This window comes from Seriola dumerili, unplaced genomic scaffold (genome assembly GCF_002260705.1).
Source record: "Seriola dumerili isolate Sdu_G_001 unplaced genomic scaffold, Sdu_1.0 BDQW01000362.1, whole genome shotgun sequence".
Taxonomy (NCBI): domain Eukaryota; kingdom Metazoa; phylum Chordata; class Actinopteri; order Carangiformes; family Carangidae; genus Seriola; species Seriola dumerili.
In genome coordinates this window covers 16,676-29,869 of record NW_019174617.1, presented here as the reverse complement: position 1 = coordinate 29,869, position 13,194 = coordinate 16,676, and the positions used below count along the sequence as shown (strand labels likewise).

Below are 13,194 nucleotides of genomic sequence, written 5' to 3'. Positions count from 1 at the left end.
GGAGTTTCCATACTTGACCAAGAGGGGAGACATGACATTGTTCAGTATTTTGTATTAACAAAGAAAAACAATCTGTAATAAACAAATGCTGTGATGTCAAAGAAATAGCTTTTCATACTGTTCTTCAGTTTCTTTTGTCATGAATAAGGTCACACAATTGAAAGTTTGCTGAACCAGTTCTTCAGGAATATCTGTTTTAAGCCTCCACCTGGGATGACATTAGCAACCAATGAAAACATGTTCCCATCAGTTTGTGTTCCAGTTGGCTTTTATTTTTTATATAATTATATATACAGTATGTATGTACAGTTGTAATTGTATAATTCCAAAAATTATGAATTTATACAAAAACAGTTTATCTACAGGGCATTTTTCTACCAAGAAGTAGGAAGTCGGTAAAATAAAAGCCAATGTTGAGAAACATTAAAATTGCATGAGGTAAAAAGTAGAACTACACCAATAAATCTGGAGCTGGGCCAGTATATCGATCAATATCAGCTTATCCCAGATGTATTGGTACTGGTGTATATAATTGTTCAACAAGCACAGAAATTCCAAAGATATGTTTGCAGTCCTTTCAAAAGTGTTGCTGTTGCATAGTTAGTCCTTTAGAGGGCACTTGAGTTTATTCTCATTAGTGAGGATGTGTTATGATCTGCTCATTTTTCATGTAGCCACATCAAGAAGTCAAAACTTTCATTTCTCCAATACTTTGATTAATCACCAAATACTTACAAAACTTACCCCCATCAGCCTCAGCACTGCTTCATATTTACTACTAATTAGTTGTAGTCAATTAAATTATTAACACACTAAGCTATAATAGTGTACCCAGTAAATATTATATCCTCAAAACATCAGCATGTTAGCATGCTGGTATTAGCATTTTGCTGAAAGCACCACTGTGCATAAGTATAGTGTCACAAAGCTGATAGCATGGCTGCAAACTCTTAACTGTAAAGTCCTTAAACTAATTGAAGGTCTCCTTAATGGAAATATTTGTATGTTTTAAAGAAGGAAAAAGAATATTTGCTAACAATTTGATACAGATATGGACCTTTTAAAATCCAGTGTTGGTAAGGCTACTGTAAAAAGCAGAAAACAATTACATAGGATTTTCTATTATATACTAAAGGAAAAACAACACAATTCAAGATAAAAAAAAACAAGCTTTACTTGTGTAAAAGGCCATCTCACAGTTAAAAAAAGAAAAAAAATTCTGTAAAAATAGGTTTTAAGACGAACTGTAACCAGATATTTTCACTGGAGCATTCAAACTTCAAGTCTGTGTTCTCTTTAAATCACCAGCTGGTGCACGTTATTTTCCCTGAGAGAAGAGCTGTTTCTTCCACTGTGCACATCGCAGGCGCCTCTCCTGCTGTGTCATGCCAGCAGATTTATTTTTAGCCAATTTTCTGAAAGGCAGACTGGAACCTACCATCCTATACATGGGGCAGAGAGAAACAGGGAGTTGGGGAAAGTTGGGGAGGGGCTTAGGGTTCGGGTTGACCTCACAGCTGTTGGTACCAAAGGAAGCAATCGATGCACCACATCACACTCAGGACACACCCTGCCTACGATACAGTATAGTACAGTGCAGTGGACAAGAGGTGGTAGAGGGACGGTGAGAGTTTGCATAACAGGCAGCGACAGCCTGTACAGAGGGGATGGGAATGCTGAATCAGTAAAACTGCATGAAAGCCTGGGAGAGGGTGGAAGAGGGTAAACGGCAGGGGGAGAGGGAAGAGAAAGGTAACGGCCAGGGTATATTGGGTAAGATGTACAGGACGATGCCTCGTCATTCATTTCATCTCTTATTTGTGAATGTGGAGCTGACAGTTCACCCTGTTTTAACTCAGGCTTTCCTCCTCAGTTAAGAGACTTTAAACAGACTTTAATTTAAGTGCTGCTTTAGACTACGATAAATTTATAGGGTTTAAAGCCGGAACTGCTCCTTTACAGTTCAGCAAGCCAGAAAAGCGAGGTAAGGTTTCACAAATCAATATCTCTGCTTAATGTTGCAGTGTTGTCTACCATGTACCCAGTGACATCAGCATGGGTGTAATTGATACCTCCCACTGAGCCAAACAAGAGGGAATCAAATTTGTAGTTTGGCATCATTTGACAGTCATACACACTGATACAAATAGTGTATTAACAGAGAAAATTCAACTCCATCTTTGCATGTGATCTGCTCAAAACTGGATGCATAATACTGTATAATGCATGAGGACTGAAACACCACATAGACCAGTTGCAAACGTTTTAAATTTCTTGCAGCCTTTCCCCCGTATCTCTTCCTGCTCTCAGTCTGATGGAAGTAGACGAGGTGGTGTGTTTACCGAGGTTGTCCCGGGTCGCTGTGTGCGGTGGTACCCATGGCAACGAGTTGTCTGGGGTGTACTTGGTGAGAGAGCTGCTGAAGGCGGAGAAGAAAGTGAGGAAAAAAGAGGAGGAGGAAGAGGAGCCTCTGTCGGTGCAGATGGTGCTGTCGAACCCACGGGCCATGCAGCAATGCCGCAGATACATCGACACCGACCTGAACCGCTGCTTCACCCACGCCACCCTCAAGTAAGGCGGCATTAAGAGGTGATGTTGATGCTCATGGTAACAGTTCTGATGATGATGAGTTGTCATTTTGTACGTCTTGTCTCACAGTGGTTCCACGTCAGACTCGGACCCCTACGAGATGATCAGGTCCCGAGAACTGAATGCGATGCTGGGTCCCAAAGGCAGTCCTAAGGCGGTGGATCTTGTTTGTGACCTCCATAACACCACTGCCAACATGGGCCTGTGCCTCATTGCGTACTCTGACTGCGACTGGATCTGCCTGCACATATTCAGACACCTTCAGGCAAGTTATTTCACACAGAAGTCAAATCGATTCCCTCTGCATATCTGAGAAACTTTCCAGAGTCGGGTACATTTAGAAGTACATTAAAAGTGATTATGCCAGAAACCTAACTTCAAGTCTGACATGTCTTCTTCAGAGGCAGATGCCAGATATACCATTGAGGTACATCCATTTCGATGTCTCCAGTAAAGAATCATATTCCCTTGATTCAGTGGGAAAACATGGCTTTGGTAAGATTTTCATTGTTTCTACAAACTAACTGCTTATTCAAAGGATAGAAAGACTGGATAATTTGTGATGTTTGCCATCTAAAATCCATTTTCTCCAGCCATGGAGATCGGCCCTCAGCCCCACGGTGTGGTGCGGTCAAACATCTATACGGCGATGAAAGTTGGTGTTCAGCATGTGCTCGATTGGGTCCGTTTCTTCAACTCAGGTACAATTAAACAGCATTTTTTGCTTTGACACCCAATTCCAAAATGTCACCAGTTTTGCAAACTTGTTGAACTTGTTTAGACCCTCTTTTAGTCAGTTATGCTTTTATTTTCAGGTACTATTTTTGAAGGAGGATTTGTGGATGTGTTCACCATGGTTAAACACATTGACTACCCAAGAGACAGCGAGACTCACAACATCACAGCAGCCATTCATCCTCAACTCCAGGTACAGTCTGAAATATATGTGTAGCTTCAGTATTTAATTAAGTTTTGCGCTTTGCCTTTGAATGCAATTGAGCCCAGTTATGTAAGTTTGAACCATCCAGACAGAGGCTAAAATAACAAACAAAATGAAAATAAACTGCTTAACATTAAAGTACTGGACACCACAAAAGAAACAGGACCTTTTGTGTAAAGAAAAATAATCAACCTTTGTTCAAAGGTACTAAATATAATGTCAGGATGAACTGTGTCTGGTATCTGACCTCACCTGCTGTTCACAAAACTTTCGAACTATACCCAGGATTAGTCACAACACAGGGTGGGGCCTCTTCCTGTTAAATGGCTTTACACTAAAAAGCAATCATGACGTACACAACATGGTTTTCATACCATGACAAATCTACTGTTACGCTGGCGGTTGTGAGTCAACGGCATCCAGAAAATTAGACGAGGGAAATTATTCGCAACAACGATTTCTCAAATCTATCTTGCAGGTCTGTAGGGCCTAAATAATTTCATGGGTTGGGTCATTCAGTATGAAATTTGATATTAATTACAGAGAAAACAGAATAAAGTGTAAATTAAGTAAAAAAATTGGTACACTTACAATTCATTCATACCAATTAACTCCTTGTGGAAACTGGAGAGTCTTTTAGTCAGTGCACAGCAGGTGTGTTTAAAAAGCAAAAATGTGACATTTATATACAGGAAAGCATACAGTTCATCATATATGTGGAGTCTCTAATATTTCTAATGGTAATAATTGGTGCCAAATTAGTTAATAGTTCTTTCAAGGAAACTTCCTTGAACATTATTAAGAAATTAATCAAGATTAAATTTAATGATCATTATGCATCATTTGCAACTCACAAAAAATAAAAGTTATATAATGAATGAATAAATAAGTAATAAAAATAAAAATACTTTCATAGTGGGGTGTGGAGGATGAATTCAGTAGTCTCAGCCTGAGGAAAGAAACTCCTCTGAAATCTGGTCGTATGGTCGATACTGTCACTTGACAGGCGGCAATTTGGATTTTCATGTTCATGTGTGTTTGGATATTCTGGACTCAAAAAAAAGAAAAAGAAAAAAAAAAAGTGTTTCTCTGTTGTCCACAGTTCAAATGTTCAAGGTGCAACGTTAATTTTGAAAATCAGTAGAAAAACAGGACTAGAAACAGGTGGATTGAATTTAAAGTACCTGATAATAGTGACTAATAATGATACTTTGTCATTTCTGGAGACTGCCGTGACAAGCATGTTCCCTATAAATAGTCAGCATTGTGATTTTTACAATGTAGGTTCTGACTCACAGGTGCTGATTGAAATCTGTCATGATTTTTAAGGCGATGTTTGTTGTGTTTGGCAGCAACCTGTCAGTCAGAAGGCAGTGTCACCACAGTTTGTCTCCTATCATTATTTTTAATCAGTACACACAACCATGAAGGATGTCACCGCCAGTACTAACATGGATTTAAAATGGCTGGTTTGGAGTATTACTAAATTACATCAGGAATCCTGATAATGTTCATTGTGAATAAATCAGACTGGTCAGTTTAGAATGTAAATATAACAGATGTAAGCTTTTCTTTGAGATACAATTGATTCACAAAGTCAAAGTACTAAATAAATTATTGTTCTCTCAAAAGCCAAGGGTGCAGCTACAGTGAAAACATGCAGACCATTACAAAATTGGCAATATTTGAAGTCAAATCGATGTTATTTTAGTTTACAACCACATTAAACAAACTGAATTCATGCACACTGTCAACACGTTTCGGTCATAGACTTTTTTATGAAGCATCAAAGAGCATTTGTGAATGAAAACACCAGCGATGAAACCATAAAACCCACTATGTGTTAATTTGTGAATTTTAGAGGTGCTGGTAGGTTTCTAAGTCTCAGGCAAGAAAGTAAATAAGCATATCTCCCAAAATGTTGAACTGAAGTCCTTTTAAGACTGCTCTTTTAACAGGTTTCATGACCATTGCTCCTTCAATTACAGTATATATAATCTTGGGAACTATTGCTAGCTGCCCAGCTGCTTTAAAACCTCACATGTGAAATTGGGATATTGATTCACAGCTTTTTAAAGCCAACAGGTGTTGCCTGTTAGCAATCAACCTGATTGTCTGCCTTACATTCCAGGACCGAGACTTCTGCCTGCTCCACCCTGAGGATGCACTGTTCCAGACTTTCTCAGGTGAAACACTGAGGTATAAAGGCAATGAACCACTTTATCCTTTCTTTGTCAATGAATGTGCGTATTACGAGAAGGGCATCGCTCTCTCCCTGGCGAGAAAGAGGCATGTGATGATTCCTGCAATCCGGGTGCAGACAGAGCAGGAGCAACAAGCTAACGAACAGGGATTTGCATCAGAAGAAGAGGAGTGAGGATGGGCTTTTAAAACATGATACTGATGTGACTATGAAATAAATTTAAACAAAAAAAGCTTTTATTGAAATGACAGCAGTTGCTTGGACCACGCACCATTTGCATGTGTACGCTTGCATACACTCACACACAATATTTAACTGTACAATTATTGACCGTGTCAGCCCACAACTGGAGAATGAACAACACATTCACTGTAGATTCACAAAAGCACAGTCATACAGCTGTTATATTTATGCTACTGTGGATTCAGGGAAAGAGCAGTTTCTTGTATTTAAAGGTTGAATATGTCAAATACAATCTGATTTATAAGACCAATATCAGACCACACATAATGCATCATTTTATTTCATGAAACCTTGTGAGTTCTGTTACTCTATATACTTATGGAGACATATAGCATGGTTTAAAGGGTAATAATGGTGTCTTTTCAAAATGTATTTGATTATTTGGACATTTACATTGTCAAAAAATAGAAATTCACTAGCAAGTACTACAGCAATATTCAGGATATGTTCAAAAAATAATTGAAGTGCAAAGGAACACTGTAGCTTATCATAATATGGCCTTTAAAGTACATTCATAATGCCTAACAGGGAAAACCTATTTCCCTTAAATTTTGTTGATTTAGTTAATTTGTGTGTTTCTTCCATAGTGATGATAGCAAAAAGGGATTAATAAAAAAAAATCAAGGAACACATATAAATCAAATAAATAACAATAAAATCAGCTAAATTCACAAAAAGCATGTGGAAACCAATTTATATGAGCATACGAGGTCAACAAAACAAAACACAAAATGGTGAAGAAGTACCACTATGATGAATACATTACTTTTTCATATTTTCTACAAAAGCCTACAAAATTAGTCAAAACATAAAAAATGTACTTGAAAATTGAAAACAAAATAAATTTACACAGTTTGACCTTCATAATTGTCATAAATAAATAAATAAATGTCACTGAGATAAAAAAAAAGGGAGGATGTCAAAAGTCAATCTTCAGTAATAATAGAAAGATAAATACAGTAATAGTCACAGTCTCTCTGATTGTACTCCTGATTGATGCCCACAGTCACAGACTATGTTTTTAAGCAGTTGAAGAAAAAGACTGATTGTGTAACAGCAAATCTGTCAAAATAAATATCTTTTTTGTCTTCATGCAACGCTGCAGAGAAATACTCAGGGCAGGTCCAGTGCACCTGTACGTTAATGTCAGGTGTTTGTATGTGCAACAAAGGGGAATTGTCGCCGCACCCCAGCTGGCATTATGGGTGTGTCAGTGAAGCAGCTGCTGTGTCCCAATTCAATACCACATACCTCCACTAAGATAATATTGTACAGGGAATAATAAGAACACAATGTCATCCCTGTGATCAAATCTGACAGGGCAAGAAATGAACATTATGGGGGTGAAACTGAAAGAGGCCTTTAAATGTTGAACTTGAACTTGTTTGAGTTGAACTAGTTTGAACTTGTAATGGTGATGAAAATAATATTAATAATAATAATAATGATAATAACATTAAACGATACTCATTGGTTGCCTTCAGTTTCTCATCCAAATCGGTTTGTCTAACCTGGGGATGTGTTGATAATGTCTTGGATTATGTTAACTGGCCGTTTTTCTTGCCCTGTCAAACTTATTTTTAAGTGATGTTGTTGCATCCTTACATGTCTGCAATTAACTTTGTGAGTACAGTCATTGTATTCATAATATAAACTTTAGGAAGGATGGTCAAAACTATAAAAATAAATAACAATTATCCTTTAATTTAGCTATTTTTCTGATGTGAATCGTTACATTTTGGATTTAATTAATGTGTAGTATGAAACTGGGACACAGCTAATGCTTTTCAGCTTGGTGTTAAATTATTCTGAACTAAACATATGCTGTACTATGCACATCTTTCTGGTTAACATTTTTTCAAACCAATTCCAAAGAGAGATAAAAATCAAATCTTTTAATGCAGCAGATAGGGTCACTACTAAAGAGTACATGCACTTTAATCCATCAGAGGGCAAAACGCACAGATTAACCCACATCCCGCTCCTCTAAGATCATTATAAAATGCATCTTGGTGTCAGTATGGGGTATAAATTTAAACAGGGCAGAGATCACAGCCTATGCCACCCGGTATGCAGTCATGCGGTAGTAGTTCTGACTGTGGCTGCGTGCCGCCCACACCAGCAGCGCAGCGGCCATCATGTGGAGCGGTGAGGAGATGAGGGCCAAGTAGAGGGACCAGCCCAGAGAGCCATCCACCTTATCAGGCAGCATCGACACCCTGTGCAGCAGGTCCATCCCTGCCAGGTAGCAGCACACTGTGGCTAAAGTGCAGAGACCTGCAGGGCAAAGGATAAGGGGGTGTAAGGAGAAGCTTATTCAGCTGTGACAGCATTTCCTAGCTAACCAGGTTTCAAATGGGTGTTTACGTAGAGATTTCTGCACTTGACATTTCATATACATACATTTTTGGATACGTCAAACACAAATACACTCGCTCTGCTGTTGTGTTTGTATTGTATCGCATCTCCTTTCGGGATGGCTTAATGTTGCATTGCTTTAGGGCGTACAGTGCTAAGCTGATGGTCATTCATCGCTGACTTTAAAGTCATTAAACCTGCATTACCTAGTGCAACAAGTGGTAAACACAACATTGACATAGTATCACCCTATAAAGTTAATATAGTGAACATGATAGCAAACAAGCAACATTTTTACATGCAGCAGATACAGAACGTTTGCATTCATTTGGAGTTGTGTTTCTGGCCACCTGACAACCGTAAACCCAATATTCACTCTCCTTTAAGCTCTGGTTTAGTCTCCTGAGAGAAATATCTGGTCTTTAGCTACTGAATGCTCCACTATGTTCCCCAGCTAGTTGCTGACTGTGTCTGTTTGCTGTTTGGTGCTGGGCAGATAGAGTACAGTGAGGGAAACTGCATTTGGAACAACTTGTCATGAATCCAACTTATAAGGCGCACCTGCCACCTGTAAACCATAAATATTAAAGTTAAAAGATTTAATAGTGATCATGTTGCCTCAAGCAGACGTTACGCTAGCATTGTGGAATGGCATTGTGTCTAACAGCCATTTACATAATGCACTCTGCAGAAAACTTGATTTTCTGGTTGTGGAATCTGACATTATATAGCCCGATCATACTTCTAGTGTAAGGATTGCAATGTTGGTCTGTTGGTCCACCTCTTTGGCCTAGACTAAAATATCTCAGCAACTATTAGATGGATTACTGTTAACATTTATTAAAAGACATTCATGATCCCCAGATGATGAATCCAAATAACTATGCTGATCCTCTGACTTTCTATCTAACGCCATCATCTGGTAAAAAATTCATGGCAATGCATGGCAATGGACTCGTTGGAAAAAAAAAAAAAAACCTTATGGGAATATCCACCAATCAGCCACAATATTAAAACCAGTAACCAGTTTTAATGTGATATTTCAGTTAACTGGTTACCTGTTTTAATTCACTCCCATTCACTTGAATGTAAAAGCGGTCTCAGACTTTTGAACTTGCTGTATATACACTATATATACTGTACATATTGTGTCCATCCTATGGATTCGGGGAAATAGCTAGTTTTGATTTACTGTCTGTTGATGTATGAATGGATTATTAAGAATAAATCTAAATCAATTCTGTTTTGGACATGTGTTAAATTGTGAACATGCTTTTTTGTTGCTAATATTACTCTTAGAGACTTGGACACAAACTCAAGACACACTTGGACTGCGGTTCAAGCTCAAACTACAGAGACACAATTACAACTCTTGGTTTTGAAATTCATGTCAGGGAAAACTATTTACTGATGCTTTTTAAAGACCTACTACTAACTGCTCAATTTTCCACTTTGATGACGCTTATGGATCACAATTTACAAGTAAGTAGGAGCACACGTCTCACCAGCCAGAAGGTGAAGTACTCCTATGCCAAGGGTGGGGGTGAGGCTTCGGCAGAGGCAGGCACAGAAGCCAGTCAGGCCTGCCAACACCACCAGGCCCAGGGACACCAGTGGCAGCAGAAACTGGCACCTCCACAGGTCTAAACATGCAGACACAGGAAGGTATGAGTCAGTGGGCTCACTATAACTGTGGCTTTCGTTTACCCGCAAAGACAGAAGACACTGCCCTGATTGGGGGCAATATATTATTCAACATCACATATTGGTCATAATTAATGCCCTAAACAGAGAAGAGGCTGAATCTGATGCAAGTTTACAGCCTCCAGCTTCATGCATCTTATAACATTTCAATATGGGTAAATTTGTGGTGACTGAACTTACAGGTGCGCAGCATGTCCTCGCCACTGTTGTGGTTTCCTGGCTCTTTGTACTTGGGAGTGAACTGCTGAGGTAGAGTGAAGCTTCGACACTCCAGCACCATCTTGGCATCTGAAAGAGGTTATTTACTTAAAGAGCTTGTTTGAGCATGTATTAGACAGTTTACTATGAGTTGCATATCCATTACTAAACTTTTTTTTCAATGTTTTTCATGTTCCAGGGAGAAACTGGTTGCTTTTAAATCCAGCAGATGAATAAAATGAACTTGCAAACAACTAGTATATTTGGATATATTGCTTAAAATTCACAAAAATGTACTGGCAATGTACATTATTCAGTAATTTCAAACAAGGGGCAACTCTGTTAGCTGAGTTGCATGATTTTTTGTTTTTGTGGGTCATAACATTAACCTTCAGAAAAAAAAAGAACAGGTGTTTTCACACAACAAAAAGTAGAATAGCAAAAATATTTCATGCATCTACGATCGAAACAGATCACCAGCATGTTCAGATTATAGTGACCTACTAGAGAGCCCCACAGCAAAAAAATTGTTGTTGGGCCCCTACTGACACCCATTACACATATCCCCAGCCACCCAGAAACAAACCAGTACTCTAGAGCTGAAATGATCAGTTGATCCATCAAATAGTCCATTGACAGAAAATGACATCAATTATGATAATTATTTAATAAAGTCATTTTAAGATAAAATACCAAATATTCATTTGTGCCAGCTTCTTGAATTTGAAAATTTGTCAGTTTACCAGTTTTCTACGATGGTAAACTCAACGTTTTGTGGTTTTGACGATTGGGCACAAAAAAGAAGCAATTTGAATTCAGTGCATTAACTTGGGCTTCTGGGAACACCGGGGGCATTTCCCCACTATTCTATACAACGAACAATTAATTAATTATTAAAGAAAATAAGTGTCAGAACCTAATGATGATTGATGTAAAGCAATGAAAATGAAAATTAATTGATGGTTGCAACTTTACAGTACTCTTATGAAGGAATATTTCCTTTCCTAAGATTTTCTCTGTTCAGTACTTGACACTCAGAGAAAAAAAATTAAAGCACTTCGATAAAACACAACTGTACAACAAATAGGCTCAAAATGAACAAAAACAATTAAGAAACAAGGGCACAGGATCCTTCTGCAAGACTAGGCCCTTTAGGGTGGAGGATGGGGGACCTGTCATAGTCGCTCGGTGGAGCAAATTTTATAGTAAATTTGCAATTAATCAATTTTATGTAGACAGAAATGATGTGGAGTAAACCTGTGGCTTTAGGGCCTCATTGGGCAGTTACCCACTTTGCCTGGTTGGTAATCCAGCATGAATCATGAGAAAAATTAGGATCTGGATGGTTGAACACCTCCACTGAACTATTTGGAGAAACCCAAGAAAACACAGATTAAATGTATCCAGTACTTTCAGAGCAGAGGGATATGTTGTTTGCTGATCTTCTGGCTTTTTCAAAGAAAGCTGGGTATTTCTTTGTGTAGCTCAGTGACTCAAATGGCAGTACATGAGAAGCACAACTGGGGCTGAAGACAAGTTGAAACTTTTTTCGTTCCCAGCAACCTATTCGAGAATGAGCCACACCTGCTGTCATCCACAAACAAGGTGGGGCTCATGAGTAGAGGCCAGCTTCATAGTGTAAAGACATAAATTAGTGTCTCACTGTCACTGTGGTATTCTCACTCTCCGACAGTGACACTACACAGGGTCATTGCTCAGGTGAGTCAGTTATATAAACTTACCTGGCTCCTTGTTCCAGTGAGCGTTGGAGGGAACGAGCACACACCGCCACCAGAGGCCCACAGTCCCGTTGAGGCGGAACAGGGTGTCGCTGTAAGTTTTCTCATCAAACTCCCCATCCATGAACTCCTCATACAGAGAGCGCAGCTCAGACACGTTGGCCTCCCCGCGCACGGTGGGGCTGCTGTACTGGTACCAGTGCTGTGTCCCGATGGCCACCGACAGATACACGGTGGCCAGTATGCTTAGCACACAAGCGATGACCAGGGCTGTGGCGTAGCGGTTGTCAACCATTGTTCACCGGGCCAGAGGCACGTCAAAAGGGGATTAAGTTGATGCCAGTGGTCGAGTCGTCGCGCATCAATGTAATGAATCTGCGATGCTTCCTGTTTCCCCCCTCTTATCCAAGCCACTGCTGCATCGTCAAGTCCAGCTAAAGATACGATGCGATAGCCAAGAACAGGCTTTTATTTTAATGATTGATACTCATCTTCAGTGCTTAACAGACAGCGTCAGCAGCCCTGCAGCCCGGCTTGGATGCGCCATCTGTTCCCTTGTCCCACTTCCACAGATGGTGGATGGCCCGACGCTGCGACAGATAGGCTACAGACCGCAATTAGCTAACAACCTCGTCCTCAGCAAAAAGAATTTAAAAACAGGTCTGTACTTAAACATACGTTATGTCGGAGGCAGCCCCAGCCTGCAAGTGCAAATTACACTGGTCTGTTTAGGACGGCAGGATGATGCCGGGTGCACCTAGGAGGATAGCAGTTGTAAACACACTAATCCATGTGTTTTCCACTTCCGGTTCCGCTGATCAGCAGATATAAAAATAACCTTTTCCCAACTAGTAGGCTTGTGAAGCCTATCTCTGATGCATCCACGTCACTGGGAGAGCATTGAAACACAAGACAGTAATGGGTGCAAGATTAGCAACACAGCAGCGAAAATCAAGTATTCATGTAAATAGTTATAGATGTAAATGGGTCATTATTAAATATTCTGCTGAATAATTGTTTGGCTTTGTAAAAATGAGATGACTTCTGCAAATTGCTTATTTGGTCCCAACAACAGCTCTTAACCCAAATATATCCACTTTACTTGGTTATAAAACAAAGAAAAGAAAGACATTCACATTTAAGAGGCTGGAACCAGAGAAACCTTTTAGAGATTTCCCTGAAAACTGATTGAAAGATTGACAAATTCCAGCAGGGTCACC

The 13,194-nt window shown here is 39.4% G+C and overlaps 2 protein-coding genes across 2 annotated transcripts; one reads left to right on the top strand and one right to left on the bottom strand.

Moving 5' to 3' along the window:
- Positions 1-1,961: 1,961 nt before the first annotated feature.
- On the top strand, positions 1,962-5,906 carry LOC111233002 (N-acyl-aromatic-L-amino acid amidohydrolase (carboxylate-forming) B-like). Its single transcript, XM_022760726.1, has 7 exons — positions 1,962-1,984; positions 2,281-2,571; positions 2,659-2,854; positions 2,991-3,084; positions 3,183-3,290; positions 3,405-3,517; positions 5,661-5,906. The coding sequence occupies exons 2-7, from the start codon at positions 2,315-2,317 to the stop codon at positions 5,904-5,906; spliced, it is 1,014 nt and encodes a 337-aa protein (XP_022616447.1). The 5' UTR covers positions 1,962-1,984; positions 2,281-2,314.
- Positions 5,907-5,946: 40 nt separating this feature from the next.
- LOC111233055 (claudin domain-containing protein 1-like) lies at positions 5,947-12,748 on the bottom strand. Its single transcript, XM_022760791.1, has 4 exons — positions 11,978-12,748; positions 10,218-10,325; positions 9,839-9,976; positions 5,947-8,252 (listed from the first exon to the last, which is right to left on the bottom strand). Exons 1-4 carry the CDS (start codon positions 12,267-12,269, stop codon positions 8,032-8,034), a joined length of 759 nt encoding a protein of 252 aa, XP_022616512.1. The 5' UTR covers positions 12,270-12,748; the 3' UTR covers positions 5,947-8,031.
- Positions 12,749-13,194: the final 446 nt, after the last annotated feature.

Excerpts from the sequence above, each read along its gene's own strand:
- LOC111233002 (XM_022760726.1), top strand. The coding sequence starts at position 2,315 with ATGGAAGTAGACGAGGTGGTGTGTTTACCGAGGTTGTCCCGGGTCGCT. Across the intron at positions 3,085-3,182 it reads AGTGGGAAAACATGGCTTTG|CCATGGAGATCGGCCCTCAG; the intron begins GTAAGATTTTCA and ends CATTTTCTCCAG. Across the intron at positions 3,291-3,404 it reads GGTCCGTTTCTTCAACTCAG|GTACTATTTTTGAAGGAGGA; the intron begins GTACAATTAAAC and ends TTTTATTTTCAG.
- LOC111233055 (XM_022760791.1), bottom strand. The coding sequence starts at position 12,269 with ATGGTTGACAACCGCTACGCCACAGCCCTGGTCATCGCTTGTGTGCTA. Across the intron at positions 10,326-11,977 it reads TCACTGGAACAAGGAGCCAG|ATGCCAAGATGGTGCTGGAG; the intron begins GTAAGTTTATAT and ends AACCTCTTTCAG. Across the intron at positions 8,253-9,838 it reads AGTACTTCACCTTCTGGCTG|GTCTCTGCACTTTAGCCACA; the intron begins GTGAGACGTGTG and ends TTTGCCCTGCAG.